At 32.7% G+C, this 20,053-nt stretch overlaps 3 protein-coding genes across 4 annotated transcripts; all 3 read right to left on the bottom strand.

The window, feature by feature from the left end:
* Positions 1-3,555: 3,555 nt before the first annotated feature.
* On the bottom strand, positions 3,556-3,909 carry LOC109810448 (uncharacterized). Its single transcript, XM_020373911.3, has one exon. It carries the CDS (start codon positions 3,907-3,909, stop codon positions 3,556-3,558), a length of 354 nt encoding a protein of 117 aa, XP_020229500.1.
* Positions 3,910-5,972: 2,063 nt separating this feature from the next.
* On the bottom strand, positions 5,973-6,653 carry LOC109810502 (uncharacterized). The gene has a single exon (XM_020373990.3). It carries the CDS (start codon positions 6,517-6,519, stop codon positions 6,160-6,162), a length of 360 nt encoding a protein of 119 aa, XP_020229579.1. The 5' UTR covers positions 6,520-6,653; the 3' UTR covers positions 5,973-6,159.
* A 5,488-nt stretch (positions 6,654-12,141) lies between these two features.
* Positions 12,142-18,854, bottom strand: LOC109810469 (uncharacterized). 2 transcript variants are annotated; one of them, XM_083075115.1, is made up of 8 exons: positions 18,268-18,852; positions 14,067-17,601; positions 13,912-13,987; positions 13,706-13,800; positions 13,551-13,616; positions 13,376-13,465; positions 12,922-13,098; positions 12,142-12,480 (listed from the first exon to the last, which is right to left on the bottom strand). In XM_083075115.1, the coding sequence occupies exons 1-8, from the start codon at positions 18,654-18,656 to the stop codon at positions 12,445-12,447; spliced, it is 4,464 nt and encodes a 1,487-aa protein (XP_082931241.1). In that variant the 5' UTR covers positions 18,657-18,852; the 3' UTR covers positions 12,142-12,444. The 2 variants fall into 2 exon arrangements, with proteins under 2 accessions (XP_082931241.1, XP_082931242.1); XM_083075116.1 differs by lacking the exon at positions 12,142-12,480 and having other exon boundaries at positions 12,932-13,098; positions 13,372-13,465; positions 18,268-18,854.
* Between the last annotated feature and the right edge of the window lie 1,199 nt (positions 18,855-20,053).

Genomic DNA, 20,053 nt, shown 5'->3' with positions numbered 1-20,053 from the left:
CAGTTTAAAATTCAATTTTACAATTCGTTTATTGAATTGATGAATTAAAAAAAATAAAAGTCTCATAAATAAATAAATAAATTTTAAATTTCATATAATTTGACTCTTTTGTTCATGATTCAGCTTAATAATTTTTAAAAATAAACTTTATATTTAATTTTATAATAATGAATTTAAAAGTAAAGATAAAAATTGCAGATGCTCATAAATCAGAAGAAGTGACTGTCTCGTCCAGATATGTTCTTGAAGTCCTCTTGATTAATTGTTAGTATACTATTACCATTCTACTATAGTTATTAAGCTTTGATGCCATTTTGGTTATTTTATAAATTAATATGATATTAAATTTATGCACGCATTGAGTGAACCTTAGTTTCCCGTTTGAGATTCAATATAAATGATTAACTTTATTTAATCATTTGTATTGAATCTTGAATTGTCTTGTTGGACAGTTTGGGACAAAAAAAATTTATACTTGTGTGATATGTGTCTTATGTTATAGGAGATATTGGAACAACGGGCCAAAGAAGGATCTTTTGTTTTTCATGGACGACAAGATATACTTATTATTGCCATTGGGAAGCCTGAGCACACAGGTCAGGTTCGAGCAGCTGGTAAAGGTCATAACTTGCAAACTTACTTTGGATGACAATCAACTTCACACTCATCTACCTCAGTGGATCAATTGGTGGAATTGAAGGTGTCTCAGGTTGTAAAAACTTTGAAAGAGGACATGGAAAGGCAAATGAAAGAGGACATGCAAAGGTAGCTACAAGAGTATATGCAATAATTTAGCCAACAGTTTCAACAGAATACTCTTGTGACAGAATCGGTTGTTGAAAATGTGAGTACAAAGGGATCATGTGCAGCTATTGATCCCTCTGCTACTGCCATTAACCCTTATACATCTAATCAATGTGGTTATTAGTTGATGGATCACTGGATCCTGTGGGCATAGGGAGGATTCACATCTTAGGGTCCATTGTGCACCATCAAACCATGAGAGGTGATATGGTTAGGGTTTCAGTGTTGCATGTTAGACACCCAAAGGCTAGAGTTCTTGTGCCCACAGAAGAGGTTCAAACTATAGGACAGGCCCTAAATACCTTCCTTTAGTGGCCTCGTAAGTTGCTGAAGGTTTTATCTATGGAGGTATGTTATTTAATTATTTAATTTTCATTTATTATTATTTTATTATAATGTAGTATAATATTTCGTACTTTGTTGAATAGGATGTTGTTGCCCCACCAAAGGGCATGTTTATCCCTTCTAGAAATCTACCTCTAATAAAGAGACTGTGAAAATTAGTTGCAAATATGGAAGATGATGATCAACCCAAATAGATTCCTTGGGCTCCCAAAGTGTTTGGCATACCTAGTAAAGTACCCTTGTATATAAGTCAGAGTGACATATCAGAAATTACACACGGGCACTGTATGTTGAACATATCAATTTTACAGTTGTGGATATTATAAGTATTTGAATTAGTTTTAATTTTGTTTTGTTGCTTTTATCTACGTTTTTTCTAACCTTGTAGATTTATCCATAAGTTGAGTGTGGATAAAGGGAATGATAACATTTATGGATTTTTGGAACTCGAATCAATCCAAAAAAGTGGGAACAAGGTAGACGAAATACAAGCTTATATCCAGAATTGGATGTTTGACTCAAATAAAAATGTTTATTTGGCCCCTTACTTTTATGAGTAAGTCTACTTGTATATAATTTATTATAAAATTTTAAAAAATGTATTCTTTATTACTAATTATTTCTCAATACAGTGCTCATTGACAACTTATAGTTATTTGTACTATGGAGAATAGATCTTTATGCTTTTGTTCAATGTATAAACCTCCTCTTGCAGACTTCAAACAGTTATTAGATAAGTAAGTTGTTTAAAAAAAATACTTTGATTTGTTGATTATCATTACATTTTGTTTTAAACTATAATAATAATAATAATATCATTTTATTATAGGACCATGGAAGGATATCATATACTTATGGGTTCAAAGTCGAAGAAAAAAATGTAGTGTTTATTTGTTAAAGTAATTAATTTTATTCTAATAATGATATTTTTCTAAGGTATTTCGTTTTGAATTACCATTATTATTGAAATTAATTATTATATTGTTTTTGCAGTCTCATAAATAAATAAGAAACTATGAGTGCGAATACTATGTAATGAAGGCAATGTATACTATTGTTAATTCACAAATAGTTTCTGGGTGGACTGAAGTAAGTTTTACAATTTTGAAAATTTTTATTTTAAATTTACATTTTGTCATGTTTTATGAATACTTCTAATTGTTTTAAATTTTCTTTATAGATATTTATAGATCGATCACAATTGTCATCAGAAGACATCAACATCATTAGGGAGCAATGGACTACATTTTTCATTAAAACACTAACTAGTTAGGACTTATTCTTTATGAAATACTTATTACGTACTTATTGTGTATACATTATTGTATTGAATATGTTTCCAAAAAGTTCTCTTGTATTTTGTATATATTGTGGACCATTGAAACTATATCAATTGCCTGGTATTAATTTACAAGTTTTGTTCAGGAACCTTCTCAAAACAAACTAATCATTTTAAAAAGAATTCACAACTTTTAAGATCGGTCATGGTAATAGCCGATCTTAAAACCAATCTTAAAAGTCTAATTTTTAAGATCGACTATTACAATGACCGATCTTAAAAGTCCAGCTTTTAAAATCGGCTATTAGCATGACCGATCTTAAAAATCTAGCTTTTAAGATTGATAATTGACATGACCAATCTTACAAGTCTAGCTTTTAAGATTGGCTATTGGCGTAACCGATCTTAAAAGTCCAACTTTTAAGATCGGCTGACGACCGATCTTAAAAAGTTTAACTTTTAAGATCAACTCTTTTAAGATCTATTAAAGAATTGATCTTAAAATTAAAAAATGATTTTAAAAGTGTTTTTCCACTAGTAATATATATATATATATATATATATATATATAATCTGTTAGAGGCGGTTGCCCTGATATTGCTACTAAGTCCTGTATATGTAAGTTGTAATACTGTTGAATGAAATAGTTGTTTTTCTCCAAATCCCAGTAGGCTCAGCCTTCAACAATACATGTCTGGATTAATTATTATCTTCTAAGTTTGCGCGTCATCAAATTCCTTTTCAGTTTAAAATATATATATTTTTTGAATCTGAACAAATTGATCAAATAACAGAAGAGACAAGCATAACACAATCATCGATCCCATCCCATCTAGCAAATATCCTTAATTTCACAAAATTTGCATAGATATTATGTTTGAATCATGTTGTGTTAATGGATCAAATTGAAAATTTGTTATACATTTTGTTGTAAAAATATCATTATTTATTTGTATATATGTTTGCAATTGACTCAAATGAACGATTAATTAATTAATAAAAAAAAAAAAAAAAAAACAACCATACTCTACATCTTCTCAGAGTAATTTGACATGAGAGTCAAATACTATATAAATTCTTACAAGAAACACTGACATTTTGCATTCAAACCCGAAGCAAGCTAGCTATCATTTGTAATACATGACAGGTTTATTGGAATTGAAATCCCACATGCCTCCTTCCTTAAGATACTCAAGATACCTTGCAAATTCAGGCCTAGCTGTTGTTTTCTTTTTTCTACGAAGAGCCAAGAAGCTTAGGAGTGGGTGACTCTTCTTGTCACTATTATTATTAGCCTTCTTTGTGGGGTTTCTCTGAAGATTGATGTCCGCTAGAGGCATTTTTCTTGAAGAATTGGATCCCCAAGAAGGCAAACTTGTGCTCCTCTTGAACCCCTCATTCAAAAGTGCAGTGGTGGCTGATTCTTTACCTAATCTCTCGTACCTCCCAGGGCCTCTCCGAGTGCTTATGGATCTCAACATGGTTGAACTTGGATCCTGTTGTGTGAAGAAATACAAGATTTTGATTGATGTATTCACAGTGCTAAGAGGTGAGAGCAAAAGGGTTGATCGGGATTGTAGTTGTAGATGAGATAACTTGGACACATAATGGAGGGCTTTATATATGCATCTATGTGGTCAAATTTGGTTAGCTAGTCCTTCATGTTTTTTTATTCAATAACATTAATATTTCATGTTTTGAATGTTTACTTCACCCCTGTGATTTGAAACTTTCAGTTGTGCAGCTTATGTTGACTCTTTCTGCCCCTCCCCATTATAAAATTTATATCCATTTATCAAGTTGTGCGTATATATATGTCGACTACAACCAAAGTACATAAAAATTCATATCCATTTAGCGAGTTATGTCTGTATGAGAGCACATTTGACTTTTTTTTTTTTTTTCCTTCATAGACCTTTGAGTACTTCTTCATATATAAAAGTCTGGATTTTAATTTATTTTCTTCAATTTCAATATTTATTCGTATTAATTCCATTAATGGTATTTAATACCATTCACCAAATGTTAATACCATGGAGTTGCATGCAAAAAATAATAGCATCAAGTATATAAATTAATGAGAATAAATTGTTTTAATTTAACTAATATTCTTAAGTTCAAGTCTTGAAATCGAGTTACTTAAAATATTTACAAAGAGAATTTTATCATTAAGAGTAATTTTATCCTATTTAAGCAAAATTGTCTGTAATAATTTATTAAAAAAAAATGAAGTTTCCTCATGATCTTATTATATCCGATAAAAACAACTTTGTAACCTTACTAAAGTCATAGTATGCCCTCAAGTATCAGTATCCTCGATCTCTCTTAAGTTCACTCATTCACAGTTTGATCACTTTCTGTTCATCATAAAAAAAAAAAAAAAAAGGTTCCTCAATTATAACTCATTTAGTCATTCTCACCGGAAATTCCGCCTCTGAAATTGACTTAGTCGAGCAGTCTGCATTTTGGATTAAAGTTAAGCGAGACCCTCAAGTATTTTCTTGGTTTTGAGATCTCTCAATCTCATAAATGATTCCATCTATGCAATATGCTCTAAATATCCTGTCAAATTATGGTTTCGTAGCTGTTAAATCCTGTGTTACTATCATAAGATCAAAGGCAACAAGTTACTCTATGAAATTGATGCTCTTCATATGATCCAATTATTAGGTCGTCTTCTCTATACCTTACAACCACTTGACCTCTTCGTGCTAGTTTCTTCATCCTGATTTTTTAACTAAGTCACTTGAGTTTATTAATTACTTTATGAATTTTATTTCCAAATTGGGAATGTTATCAATCCAATCTCCAGCTTAGGGGGGGTGTTATTAGGATCATAAATAAAAGTAGTTTTAACAGTTTATTTGCTTTCAATTGTACATTTAAATGAAATATTTATTTTTCTCCGAATTTCTATAAGCTTAGCCTTCAATAATATACATGCATGTATGGAGGTGTTAAAAAAGAATAATATACATGTCTGGATTATCATCTTATAAGTTTGCGCGTCATCAAATTCTTTTAAGTTTTAAAAAAAGAAATATTTGAATCTAACGCATCGCATTTTTTAATTCCTCAAAATAGTCAACTAACTTCAATTGGCTAAAATATATAAGATGCATGGTGACTGACTGGTAATATAAGCAATAGGATTGTATCTCATTGTCCATATTGAGTAAATTGATAAGAAAAATGATATACATATATGAATTTATCCAATATTATTATATTTTAAACTTTTTTCTCTTCGCTTTTTTTTTCCCTTTTTTAATTTAAAAATTTGTTGTAGAAATATCATCTCTCAAATAATAATTTTAGCTTTTTTGAGATAGCTCCTACTGTAATATCCCATACCCATCTTGAGTTCAGGCAATTAAACGTAGTCAGAGCATTATTATTGCCTTTAATTTCACAATGTATTAAACACAAATCAATATCAAGTATCAACCCAGTTAAAAAAAAAAATCCGAATACCATCTCATCGATCTCCAATCCGGAACACAACTTCTTCATATTACAAAGAACCTATAGAGAACAGGCCGGCTGATGAACTTTGTATATATATGTATATGTTTGCAATTGATTCAAATGAATGATTAATTAATACAAAAAGTAACTATCCTCTACATCTTCTCAAAGTAATTTGACATGAGAGTCAAATACCATATAAATTCTTGCACGAAATAATAACATTAATTTTGCATTCAAATTAACCAAAAGCAAGATAGGTATCATATGTAATGCATGACGGGTTTATTGGACTTTAAATCCCACATGCCTCCTTCCTTGAGATACTCAAGATACCTAGCAAATTCAGGCCTAGCTGTTGTTTTCTTTTTCCTACGAAGAGCCAAGAAACTTAGGAGTGGGTGACTCTTCTTTTCACTATTATTAGTCTTCTTTGTGGGGTTTCTCTGAAGATTGATATCACCAAAAGTGGAACCTAGGGCCATTTTTCTTGAAGAATTGGACCATGAAGGCAAACTTGTGCTCCTCTTGAACCCCTCACGCAAAAGTGCTGTGGTGGCAGATTCTTTACCCAACCTCTCATACCTACCAGGGCCTCTACGAGTGCTTATGGATCTAAACATGGTTGAACAACTTGAGTAGTTGTGTGGAAGACAAGATTTTGATTGATGTATTCACAGTTTGAGAAGGTGAGAGCAAAAGGGTTGGTGAGGAATATTGAAGATGAGATAGCTTGGAGTAGTACATAACACAATGGAGGGCTTTATATATGCCTATATGAGGTCAAGTTTGGTTAGCTAGTTATACTTTGGTGTTTCATGTTTTTTTATTCAATAATATTAATATATCATGTTTTGAATGTTTGCTGCACTCGTGTGATTTGGGAACTTTCTGTTGTGCAACTTATGTTGACTTTTTCTGCATGTCCCCACAATGATGAAGTTGTGAAGCATATGTACACTACCACGAAAGTGCATAAAAACTTCTCTCATTCCCTTGTATAGTTTGTGAAAACGACGTTTTAGTTTTTCTTTGGCATGCCAATCTTGATTTTCTCAGTCAAATTGCCCCTCGGTTATCACACCTATAACACTATCCGCCATTTTAAATTTTGTAATGCCTGCAACATGAGACATTGAAAGAATCAAGTTTGAATGAGCAGATAATATAAAAAATGTTGAGGAATTAATTGGTCTTACTTCTTCCCTCAACTTTTGGAAAATTCTAAACAATACTTTTTTAATTAAGTAGGTTGTTTCTTAATTTTGTAATCATGACGTTTAAGATTGAATCAGGCTAAACTAAATGCATCGTTATCATGAGTGTAGATAGGGAAACGAGGAAAAGATAAGCTCATTTGTGGAGGCAAAATGGTACAACTGCTCAACGAAATTGAACTTTTACAGCTGCAGCTGCCTATACGATCTGTGTCGAAAGCAGACTTTGTGTGAACGTTCCCTACCACTTCGACTATATATATGGATCCGTTCTTTACTATATTGTAGAATGTAGAGTACTTTTTGTGTGTGACTGTAAAATCCACACCAATGAAAACCAAATTGTTAAGTGTGTGTGTTTATATGTATTAGGTAACACACCTGCCGCGAAAGACTACAATGATTGAGAGTCTTGCCCCCTTATTTAGTTTTAATTTTAAAGTTTTTAATCTATATTGACATATATAGAAGTGATAGACTAATTTGATATATATACATATTTTTTTAAATAATAAAAATAATATTAAAAAATTATTATTATTACAAATAAAAAATTCAAATTTAAGATTTTGAAATTTAAAGATGGAGCACAATGTCAATTCATCTAATAAACATTAATAATTTTTAAATATTTTTATTAAATAAAATATAAAGATACAAAATATTTCGATCTTACTAGTATATATAATATTAATATTATATTAATTATTTATATTGGACAGTTTGGTTATGAAAATAATTATATTTAATGTTATTTATTTATTTTAAATTTTAACAAAATATTTTATTTTCCTTTTTATAGTATTTCTTAATTTTCATTGCAAAGATAATGATATTCCTTTTCTCATACAAATACATTTTTCTATTTTTTAGTGAAAATAATTAAATTTATTAGATTCAATATTTGAGTATTATTTATTTCTATCTTTAATATTTTTAAATTTATTATTTTTATAATTATTTTAAAGACTATCAGTGATTTTTTTTTTATGATCAAATGACTTTATTATTCATCCTATGTAGGACAATGACCAATTGACCATTGCCACAATAAACATTCTTCTTAACTTCTATTATAAATTTATGAAAGTTTTCGGTAGTACGAGATTCTCCGATGATTAATATTCGTAATATTGGGTCTTAAAAATAATAGATGTTTAATTTTTCTTATATATATATTTTATTTTAATTGACCCCTGCTATTCACACATGGTTCCGTACCAGCAAATGAGCAGCCATAGTAAGACTTTTATGGAAAAACCCCTCCGTACTGTCCAATATTTGTACATTATCTTTCAATGGTTACTGTACATTGATCTTTTACCTAGAAATTAGAACATCACTGTTGATAACAAATGCATTTGCAATGATCGTATTTTGAAATGACACGATTCCCATGTTGACTTAGCTACCTCATGTTCTAAGCTCGATCACTAGTATATCATCACGTTCAACCTAGCTAAGTAATATTGAATAACTAAGCTTGTAGCAACCTAATTAGCACCTTCATGAATAATGCTATTTGCTCAAGAATTGTACAACATTTATGAAACTGTTCCTAGCTTCCTTACCAACCCTTCTGTTTTGCCGCACGATGCTTTTTGGTTGAGCAACACAATCCAACCTTCTAACTAATGATTTTTCTTTCGTATTAATATACAAGTATTTTGCAACTCTTATATATTTTTATTGTTATTGGGTTATAAGCTGCATTAGATTCCTTAAAACAATTTATTTTTTCTGCTTATTTCAACTTAAATCGTAGCGCATAAGTCCAATAATTTGTGATTATCCTCTTAATTCAGGGACTAAAAACTAACCGAGTGTATGCATGATTATCCTATCTTAAATGACTTTTTCTTGCGCATAAGTCTCCCAATATATATCATAAATCTCTTGACAAAAAACCAAAGAACAAGATTAACGAGATAATTTACAACCGAAAAATTAGTATAAAAGAGAGAAAGAAGAGTAATTTTGTGAAAGAAGTCGAATAACTTTTTCACAAATAACAAAACTATATATTAGATTGATAATAAACATTAATAATAAAATATTATCTATAACATTTTAACAATATATAGAAGGAAAAAAATATTATCCTTTCATGTCCAAATTTTTCAGACATTTATACCTCCATTAATTTATACCTCTCTATTGTGTTCTAACTTTTCTTGCTAATATATTTTTTTAAGATAAAATAAGAGAAAAATGTGTATAAAAATAAATACTCGCTTCAAAGACACCGAGTGTCTTTTTCTATAAAAGTTAATAACAATTCACATTTGCATAAAATGGTATCATTGTAGGGACATTGGCATGACAATAACATTAAAATGTTGCCAAAGAAAAGATAATAGCATTAAAAACGTTACAGTAATTAAAACGTTAAAAAAAAAATAATAAGATACGACAACATTAAGAAAACAGTTATCGATTACAAAAAGTCACTAAAAACAGTTATTTTGGATAAACTTGTTTCAATGCTCAAAATAATTATTAAAAAAAACAATTTATGATTAAATACGTTTAGTTCTTAAACTTTTGTTAAATTTTATTTTTAGTCCTTAAAATTATTATCGTAAGAAAGAGTTTAAAGACTAAAAGTAAATATCGAGAAGAATTCAAAGGCTAAAATTTGTAAATATAAAAATAAATATTAAATAAGAATTTGTAAAAATTCAAGGACTAAAAACACTTAGGAGGTGTATTGGATTAGGATTTTAAAGGATTTTTTTAGTTGAAAAAAGTCATGTAAATTTTAAAAGACTTTGCAGAATTTTCATGACTTTTAAAATTTTGTAGGATCCCATAAGACTTTCAATCCGGATTTTAATGGACTCTGCAAGACTTTTAAGTTAAGATTTTAATGGATTCTGCGGGACTTTGTGAATTTTGTAGAATTTTGTAGATTTTTGACATAGGATAAGAGTTCAATATTTTTTTTATACATTCAAATTTAAAAAGAGTCAAATATAAAAATAAATAAAAAAAATAACAATGTCTAGATAAATAATAATAATAATAATAATAATTCTCCGTAATCTCATGTCCTTTTAAATAACATTCACCCACATCCATAGCTATACTAGTCCTCTAAACATTAACATCTTTTCGCTTTTACTCCTGAATTTTAATAATAGGCTCAAAATTATTATTTTTATTAACCGGTAATGTTGAAAATGAAGGTTCGTCCACCACTCCAATTGAAAATTCATTAGAATGACATTCTTTACGAAGAAAGTTATGTAGTGCTACACATGCTAAAAATTATTCTAAACAAAATTTCAAATTTTTTATAATTTGTGATTTAAAATATTTTATTTATAAATGATTAAAAAAATAGTGGGACAGTTATCCTACCATCTTATAACTAAATATATCATTCATTTTATATTGATACTAAAGTAGAAATTTATAAACATCAACTAGGAGAAAAAAAAAATATCTGAAATTTGTTACAAATACAAAATAATTTTTAATTTTTTAATTATTTTCAATTATTCAGTCGTGAAGAAATATTTTTAATATTGAATTCTATGTCTTATGTTAATTTTCTTTTTAAAAATATAAAAAATCCTAATTTCACAATATTAAAATAAAAAAAAAATTATAGTAAAATAAAAAAGAAATAAAATAATTGTTGAGTCATAAAATGAGAAGGATAACGGTAACAAATTCAAGAGAGAGACCGTAGTTTTTGTGCTAAAAGGGTTCTTCCCCCAACAGAGATCCATTTTTATCTCATTTTACTCACAGAAACCCTAACTCAAATTCATCTTATATTTATATAAATATATATATATATATATATATATATTTTTTTTTTTTCTTTTTTCTTTTTTCTAATAAATCTAAATTGGTTACAAGGTCTTGAAGATCTACGGTTGATTATAGAGATCATGATATCTATTTTAACTTTCACTTTTATCTTTTCTTAACGCGTGTTATAAAAAAATTATTACTTAAAAGTTAAAATTTCAAGCATTTTCTATGTTATATAATTGAAGAACAATCTCAACTAATAGAACAAGTTAATTAAAAAAAATGGATAGAAAAATATTATAAGTCAATGACACTATCATTTTCGTATAGAAATTTCGCCAAATATGAGAATGGAATAAGAATAATAATACAGTATTATATATGAGCAATAGTGTAGTATTATTACAAAGAAAAAAAATGGAGAAGACATAAGCATAGGAAAAAAAAAAGAGATGAAAAACTAACTTGAAAATTCTTGAAGCACTTGAAAAGTTACTTCAAACAATCCTCCAAAATCTGAAGGGTTTGGATGAGATTGTTCTATGAACTTTGTATTTATAGATACTACTAAAAAGTCCTTCAAAATTCCTCTAATACAACAATTCTTTAAAATTCCTATATTTTTAAATATCAATAGATTATTTTTAAGTTGTAAAAAGTCTCAAATGAATATCATTGAATTTTAATGGACTCTTTAAAAAATTTTGAAAATCCATATTGAATATTACTGAATTGTTTTCAAGTGACATAAAATCCTAATCGAATAACGATGGACTTTTTTACTAAAAAAATCTTTTAAAATCCTATGTAATCCTAAACCAATACGCCCCCCCCTAATCCATTAATTTAACCCATAATGAAAATTCTTTTAAGCTACTTAAGGTTAGATTCGTACTACAGGTCCTCAAGGTCCAATCTTATGCATAATGCTGAGATAATAGAACTGGTTAAAAACACAGAATATGGCTAGACTAAATTCCCACTCATCCACATGACCGAACTCCGTTTATGTTGTTGATCAGATTAATTGCCCAAACATGTTTGATCGACATCAGACAATATATAAAGCGTAAGCAGTTTTAAAATTTTACATGACTATCACTCGTTATTTTATGGTGAGTCATACAAGTAACACCACCCAACCCTGCTTGAAGTCTCTTAATGGCAACTAACCTTGGGAAACGACACAATGATCGAAAGTGTGATCCACAAATTTGTCTTACTAAACTTACATCCAGAAGCATTCAGCCAATTTCACACAGATTCATGGTATTTATATGATTATATCCTTAAAAATGATTAAGATTTAGAACAGGGATTCCAAAAGCTTCTTTGGTCATATAAATGCAAGCCTCTTCTATATGCCTGTTGGTATATCTATTTACTCTTTCATTTTTGCTTCACGTAGGATGAATATTTTTTACATGTAAATATTTAGGGATAAATAATATTACAAAACGTGGACAATGATAAAATAATGAGGTATCCGACCTCAGGATCCCACATCGCTAGGTAAGGGAACTGCTCTTTAGCAATGGGACATGTTCAAAAACAGAACAGGGTGTGCTATCGCTCTTCTGAGTTGAATTTGTTCCAAGCTTCCTGGATATTGAAAGGGGAGAAAGGAAAAAGGAAAAGAAAGAAAGCCAAAATGAGAGGTCGGTCATAATAATCAATTTGTCTATCCAACTTGAACGTTTTATCATCAAAATGAGGGGGTATTGGATAGACCATCTTGCCAAGAAGTAAGAAACAAAAGACCAGAACAAAGAACATTTATTGGCATTCAAACTCGTGGTAGGAGGTTTGGTAAAAAGTGCCCGATACCAGCCTCAGTAAGCACATGAGCATTTATCAGCGTGCTTGTGTATTTGCATACTTTCATATGCTAATGTGTTTGCATGTGACGGGCATGTGCACTTGATAGATTTAAAGTTCTGCAACAGCATTATGTTTGCTCCGGAAAACCTTATTCATTCCAAATCCCCCTACGCACATGGTTAAAATAAATAAATCAACTGAAAGATGGCATGCATGACGTACCTTTAGGAGATCAAAGACTTTTTCACATATATATTTGTGTTGAATACTTGCTCCACGTTGCTGTAATTTGTCAGGATGCACGCAAAGGGTGGCCTTTCTGTAAGCTCTCTTTACAGCAGCAGAAGTAATGACATCCGTGAGTGGGATTGGCTGCCACCCACTATCAGGCCCAAGAATCTGACAAGGTACAAAGATTAGATAAGGAACCACTTCTAGAGTCTATAGTTACTCAGGAAAAGGAATGGACAATGATGACAAATGTTCCAAACAGGGGGTGGGAGGGTGCAAAGAGTCAGAAACATTAGGAATCAGGATTAAGCTACCAATTCAGTCTCATCAGTTTGAGACTTGTTTACTGGCCTTCAAATCTATGCCCTTACAGTGAGTAAAAAGAAGTTGGGACTAAGAAGAAAAAGGAGCAACTTATGAGTTACATCAAAATACACAAACCTACATATTGCAAGGTTGAAAGTAATGCGCGCAAGTTTCCTTCTTTTCCACTTGACCACCTCCTCACTTCAGTATCAAGGGTCTCAGCTAACCTCTGCAAACAGTATAAGACTGGAGTAATCAGCAAATTGTGGAAACAACGATTCAAAGCTAAAAAAGAAAAACTGTTTGAAACTCACATTTCTTTCAGCTTGCTCCTTTTGAGCAATGCGGTCGCGCATGTTCTTTTCTTCCAAAGCTTTTGCCTTATATTTCCACAAAACTCACGGTCACTATCATTTATTTAAGAATTACATTTTATGTATAATTAACATAACAAGGTTGAAGATCTTACTGCACGCTCAGCTGTTCGTTGATGCCTCTCCAATCTAGCTCTACACCTCTGAGCTGATTCACCTTCTCGTTCTGATCTTTCAGTAAAAGAGGAAGCTTCAAGTAAAGGATAATAATACCAGGTTAGGATTATATCAAGGGGAAGCAGTAAAATGATGGATTGAAAGTTTATACTAAAGTACTGCAGGGGTGTGTCACATCACATACCACCATAAACTGAGGAATATGGATATCTGGAATGAGTGGCGGAGCTATAGTTCTGACAATGTGGATCCAGCATATCCTGCCACGCAATTATAATAATTAAAAATTCAGTAGGCAATTATGCAATTTATCACTTGCAGATTTAAGTGGATACTTACGGAGGATGATGAGCCCTGTCTTCCATCACTTCTGAAAGAAACACTAAATTTGTCAGAGACAGATCTCGCTAATCGCTCTCTGGACTCAAATGCAGCCCTCTCAACCTTTACTTTTTCCATTGCACGCTCTCGAGCCTCTGCAGTTGCTCTTTCTACAGCAGTACGCTCTGCTTTCAATCTGGCTTCTGTAGCTGCCTTATCAGCATATGTTTTGTCCCTGGCCTCAGCACATGCCTTTTCAAGTCTTTCTCTAGCCTCAGCCAGTACTCTTTGTCGAGCTTCTGCAGTTTCTCTCTCAAATGCAGCCCTTTCTGCTCTCTCACGAGCTTCAGCATATGCTCTATCACGAGCCTCCAAAGTTGTTTTATCAACAGCCATCCTATCCTTTTCTCTTTCCCTTTCCCTCTCGGCCTCCAGCATTGCTCTGTCAACAGCCATTCTGTCTTTCTGTCTTTCCCTTTCTCTCTCCATTTCCTCCTCTATCTTCCTGAGACGATCTTTTTCCAACTCTCTTTCTCTTCTTATCCTCTCCACATCTTTCTCCACTGAGGCAGAAGTTTCATCAAGACCTTTCTCTTTGCTTTTATTGGAATGTGCTACATGAGCGTGAGCCCTTTGAGAAATTTTCTGGATATTTACCACCTCTTGCACTGTAGAAGGTTCATCAGCAACTCTGTTCCTTCTGTAATTGCCACTCTGGTCAGCTTGGCTTGATGATATTTGGTCCCTGCTTTCTTCAGGGTTTGGTGCAGCATTCGCATGCTGTTTGGTCGTTCCCCTCTCATGCCATTCACGAGCAATTTTCCTCTCTTGACTTTGAGTATCAAATTCCATTTGAGAGGCTGACTTAGTTTTCTCAGTGCATGTCTGTTCACTACTAAAACTAAGCTCATCGGCTTTTGTTGCAGTGCAAGCCACCTTTCCTGACTGTATTCCTGAAGGCTCTGCTTCTCCTCGGAACATTATAGAAGCTCCTTTTTTCCCATCGTCCTTTAAATTTTCCACCCATACCTCTTCCAATTTCTTTTCATCAACGTTGCAGTCAGTTCCTGTCCTTCCAATTTCTTGGTCAGCAATAGGTTCTTGACATACCTGCAGTTTTCCAACATTTTCTTCATGTATGAAGGATGAGTGAGCTGCCAGAAGATTTTTATCACTCTCTGTTTTCCATGCCTCATTGTTTTCTTTTGCAAAATTCATGTATATCCCTTCTCCGTTACCTTCCATTTGTTCCAAAGCTTTGTCCAATCCCTTGTCTTTTCCATTCTTGTCAGCATCTTTGAGTATCCTCTCAGATTGCTTGGAATGATCATCCTCACATGATATATCCACAATTCCTTCCCTGTCAAATGTTTGGTCAGCTGGGCTCTCAATCTCTTTCTTCCTCTGGTTCTCATTTCCACTATTCATTTCTAGCTCTGAAGCTGGTTTCAGAACTTCCTGAACCCCTATGCTAGAACCCACATCTTTTAGTCTATTTCCTTTTCTATACCCATCACAAGTCCCACTGATTTCCTCCTTACCTTGACCTCTTTTACATGCTTCATTTTCCCCCCGCTCAAAAGCCATTTTAGTTCTTTTCTCATTCATTTCCAGTTCAAAGTACTGTTTAAGTCCCTTTTCATTCTCCAGCTGCTCAAAAGCAGGCTTTAAACCCTCATCATTTACTTCCAATTTAAAAGAACCTTTGAAGCTTTTCTCAATTTCTTCGTTTTCACATGCCTCTTGCAGTCCCTTCTTGTCCTCAATTTGTTTAGCATGTTCAAGGATGATTACATTTTCTCTTTTGCAAGTCATATTTACCTCAGGGTTATCCAGATTAAAGACCTCATTTGATCGTTCAAATTTTTCCAACTTCACATAATCTTTGACCCTTTGCTCACCCTGTGCAGCTCCAACTCCAAGAGCATAAGCATCTCTTTGAATTTTTCCATTTTCTTTCATCTTCTGAGACTGCTTGATCCTTTTCATACTCAGTTGTTTCTGTTCATCCTCTTTTAGTTTTTTCTCATTTTCCATATGCTTTGTCTTCCACTGAACTTCACTAAGCATTTGTCTATCAACCTCTTTCGATTTCTCACTCTCCACTCGTTTAAGATCCTTGCGTTGTGTCTCAGACATGTCTTTTAAGCTTCCTGATTGATCAGCTTTAGTTACTTTCTTTTCAGTTTTCCCATGCAGGCGGGCCATCTTTGCCTTCTCACTCTTTTCTGGCTCAAATATTTCGGCCATTTCGTCGTTCTTCACATGCTCTCTCTGCCTGAATTCCTCATTAGATGATTTAGATTTCCTAATGTTCTTTCCCTGTTCGTAGGCCCCATTTCCTGCTTTAGATTTCTTCTTGCATTCCTCCAGCTGATAACCTTCTACAATTTCTTTAACCTTTTTGTATTCTTCTTGAATGTTAAATGCTTCTCTTTCTTTCTTGCCACACTCATGTGTCCTGGTATCTTGTACCAAACTCTTAGTATGATTATGATTTATGGACGGAATTAACTTCCCAGATTCTTCTGTTCCCACCAATTCAAAAAATTCAGTTGCTTCTTTCCACAGCCCAACTCCAGTACTTCTATCTGATTCTTGAGATGACCTAGATTCCTTGATGTGCTTTTCTTCAAACACGTTTAGAAGTCTTTCGCCCTCAAACAATTCCAGAGTTTCTGGTGCAGCCTTCGTAGTTTTTTGCGTTTCATCTGTTGCAGAAATTTTCTTTTTTCCAATTCTCTGATCACAAGTTGCCTTCATTTCCTCATCATTCAAACCATTAAATTTTGTTATATTCACATTCCTCTTTGCATCATTATTATTTACATCATAAGTTGAATTTACATTGCTTTCGAAAGCCCCCTTCTTTCTCTCCTTCAATTCTTTGGAACTCCTGAGTTTTGCTTCAGGTCTATGCATGACTTCTTTGATAGCAGCAGCAGGTGTATTCGTATCAACCTCCACATCAAGGAAAGGTGGTGAAGTGTCACCTACAGTCTCATCAGAATCAACCTTCTCATCATTTGAATGAAATCCACTAGTGTACCCCTGTTTTGCATCTAACACAGGGGGTGCCCGGGAAGGGGGTGGCACATGAGAGGGTAGAGTTCTGAGGCTGATGTCGGATACAGTAACAAACATCTCACTGGAATGAGAACCATTTTTGTTGCAACCATCATGCAGATCAAGATCACTACCAAAAACCTGTTCACCATGTGACACCGCCTTTCTCGGATTGTTTCTCTTTGCCTGGCTTGCATTAAATTCCATATCAAGGTCAACATCATCAACGACCTGTAAGGAAGGATCAGTCCAATGAAAGCGTGTGGTTTCATCAAATACATGAGTGACTTCAGGAGCAGCAGGCAGCTGACTTATATGACTTTTTGCCTTTGACATATCTTCATTACTTGTATCATTGACCTTATGATATGAAATGTTGAACTCTGTACTTCCATCAAAAGCCCGCAAATGATCTCCACTTGATATGCCTAGATTATTTCCAAAATGATCTAACTCTTCAGAGAATGAATCGGTTTCCACCGGTGTCCTACCAATGGTGAAAGAACAAGATTATAATCATTGCAATATGCAACTCCAATTTCAGTAAATTAGTATATAAAATAGAAAGAAAAGCTCAAAATAGGCATCAAGAAAATAAAATCACGCAACAAAAAATTTATAAAACACGCACAAAAATATTGAAAAGCAGACAAAAAGCATTTGGCATATGCAGCAAGTCCATATAGCATATATCTGAAAATCCAAAGAATTCGCCACGTAATTGACATAACCATAGTTACCACCCCTGTTTTAAAGAGGACTAAGGTAAAAAGCTTCGAAAAAAACAAAATACAGCGTCTTCCATTTTTCTGTAAAAGAGCAACGAAAATTCTCAGAGAAATAACTCATTGAATATTTGAATCGAACCATACTCTGGCTCCTATGAAACAACCAAAAACAGAACCATAGCTCCCGTTGCTTCTGATAAAAGCGTCGCTTCATTTCCACTATCCCAAAATCCTCAACCTAAACGACGAAACTAAAATCACACACTAACACGAAACTACAGAAACTCATTACCTTGAGTTTCCACCGCAAACTAAAATCACACACTAACGGATCATGCATTCCACACACTAACGGATCATGCATTCCACACAACACTCATAACAAAACCATGAAACATTAAGACGACGATCGCATTCATACATACCAGGCTTCTTCTTCATCCTCCTCTTCTTCGGAGGCACCGTGGCGAAACAAGTCCTCGTAGGAGAGCCAAAAGTCGAGGCCGTCGAAGCCGCGGAAAATCTCGGAGTAGTCGCAAGCGGCGTTCCGGAAGTCGAAGAAGACCTCGCCGGCGTCGAGCGCCGGAAGATCCAGCAGCGGAATGGCGGAGGCGCGCGGCGCGTGGAAGCTGGCGAAAATCTCGCCGTAGTCCTCGAAGCGCGGCGAGAGGGAGTGGCCGGCGGCGAACTTCGGCGCGGCGCCGTATACGTGGTCGTAGAGAGTTTCGGCGGCGTTTCCTGTGCCGTTGGTGATTTTCTTGGAAAGCGTGACGGGAGCCTTGTTTGGGTGCCGAGAATGCGCCACGCTTTCCATGAGGAACGTTGTTCGTATTGGTTTTCTCTCTCTCTCTCTCTCTTTATGGTTCGTGTTTTTGCGCTTTTTTTCACTTTCTCTCTCTTCCTCGTTCGGGCTCAGAGTGAGTGCAGGCACTGTTCGGCGTCAGAGGAGGACGACGAAACCATGAAATTGAAAACGAATGGAAAAAAGGTGGTGACGTGAAATGACCAAACAGGGCCCTTTTATTTATTCAAACCTGAAAATACTGCCTGCACCTTATTAAATTGCATATTATTTTATATATAATAAATAAATAAAAAGACTGTTATATATACTAGAAGTATCGAGTCACTTCGTACCTCTAATAATTATTTAGAAAAATATTAAAAATTTACAAGTAATTATTTTTAAAAAAATATAATTTTTTTTTATTTTAAAAGGTATAATAATCTATTAAAAAGTAGATATTAAAGAGATAGTTACCAAAATATATCTCCTTTATTATAAATATAGATTTGACTTTAAAATTATATATGTAATAGTAAAATTCTTGATAGATATAATATTATCATTTTAATTAGGTTTGAATATACGATTGTGATAAATATTTAGATATTTTTATCTATACTTGTTATAAAGGAGATACCGGGTATATAATTACTTTTAATTTTTACTTTTTAATAGATCATTATATCTCTTAGATGTAAAATAAAAATTTTTATATTTTATCCGAATAATTACATTACACACAACTTTCTAGTATTCTGTGTGTTTATAACTATTAGAAGGACGAAGTGTCTCGACCTCTCTAATATTTATAGTAACGTTATTTAATTTAAAAAATATTTTAAATGAAAAATATATGTAACTTTGAACTAAGAAAAAATATAGTGGAGTTTTAGTTAAAGATTGGACTAAAATTAAGAAATGAAATATTAAGAGGATAAATTTGAGAAATAATGTGAGAGATGAAATTGGGAAAAGAGAATAAGGGAGCAGTTAACTTAGAATAAGAAGTGATGCGATGTTGCATCCGCAGGTATTTTATTTTCTTTGGTCTCAAAATTTAAACAAAGTGGTTGATTAATCGAACGGAATGATTAAAATAAGGAAATAAAAGGTGTTGGCGTTAACAACGCGGGAAAGATGAAGAGTTGTTAAGGTTGGCGTTAGCAAGATGGAGACATGCTTGCTACTTTAACGCCTAAAAGTTTCTCTAACGTCCTACACAAATACTATATCTTTTTAATTAATTAATTAAAACGAAGAATAAAGTGATTTTAATTTTATTTTCTATTTTCTTTACTTTAAACGTTAATTTCCGTCACTTTTGTTTAAAGCCATGTGTACCAGTACATAATTAAAATGATTTAAAAACCTTAATGTTGCCATTTCACTTTTGATTTAATGCAGAAATTTATAGCACACGTTGA

This window comes from Cajanus cajan, chromosome 5 (genome assembly GCF_000230855.2).
Source record: "Cajanus cajan strain Asha chromosome 5, NIPB_CcT2T_4, whole genome shotgun sequence".
In the NCBI taxonomy this organism is placed as follows: domain Eukaryota; kingdom Viridiplantae; phylum Streptophyta; class Magnoliopsida; order Fabales; family Fabaceae; genus Cajanus; species Cajanus cajan.
This window is presented reverse-complemented; position numbering and strand designations above follow the sequence as displayed.

Bases quoted from the DNA above. Each gene is read 5' to 3' on its own strand.
- LOC109810448 (XM_020373911.3), bottom strand. From the start codon at position 3,909: ATGTTGAGATCCATAAGCACTCGGAGAGGCCCTGGGAGGTACGAGAGA.
- LOC109810502 (XM_020373990.3), bottom strand. From the start codon at position 6,519: ATGTTTAGATCCATAAGCACTCGTAGAGGCCCTGGTAGGTATGAGAGG.
- LOC109810469 (XM_083075115.1), bottom strand. From the start codon at position 18,656: ATGGAAAGCGTGGCGCATTCTCGGCACCCAAACAAGGCTCCCGTCACG. The intron at 13,617-13,705 runs GTAAGATCTTCA...TGGAAATATAAG, and splicing joins AACGAACAGCTGAGCGTGCA to GCAAAAGCTTTGGAAGAAAA. The intron at 13,099-13,375 runs GTAGGTTTGTGT...GTACCTTGTCAG, and splicing joins TACTTTCAACCTTGCAATAT to ATTCTTGGGCCTGATAGTGG.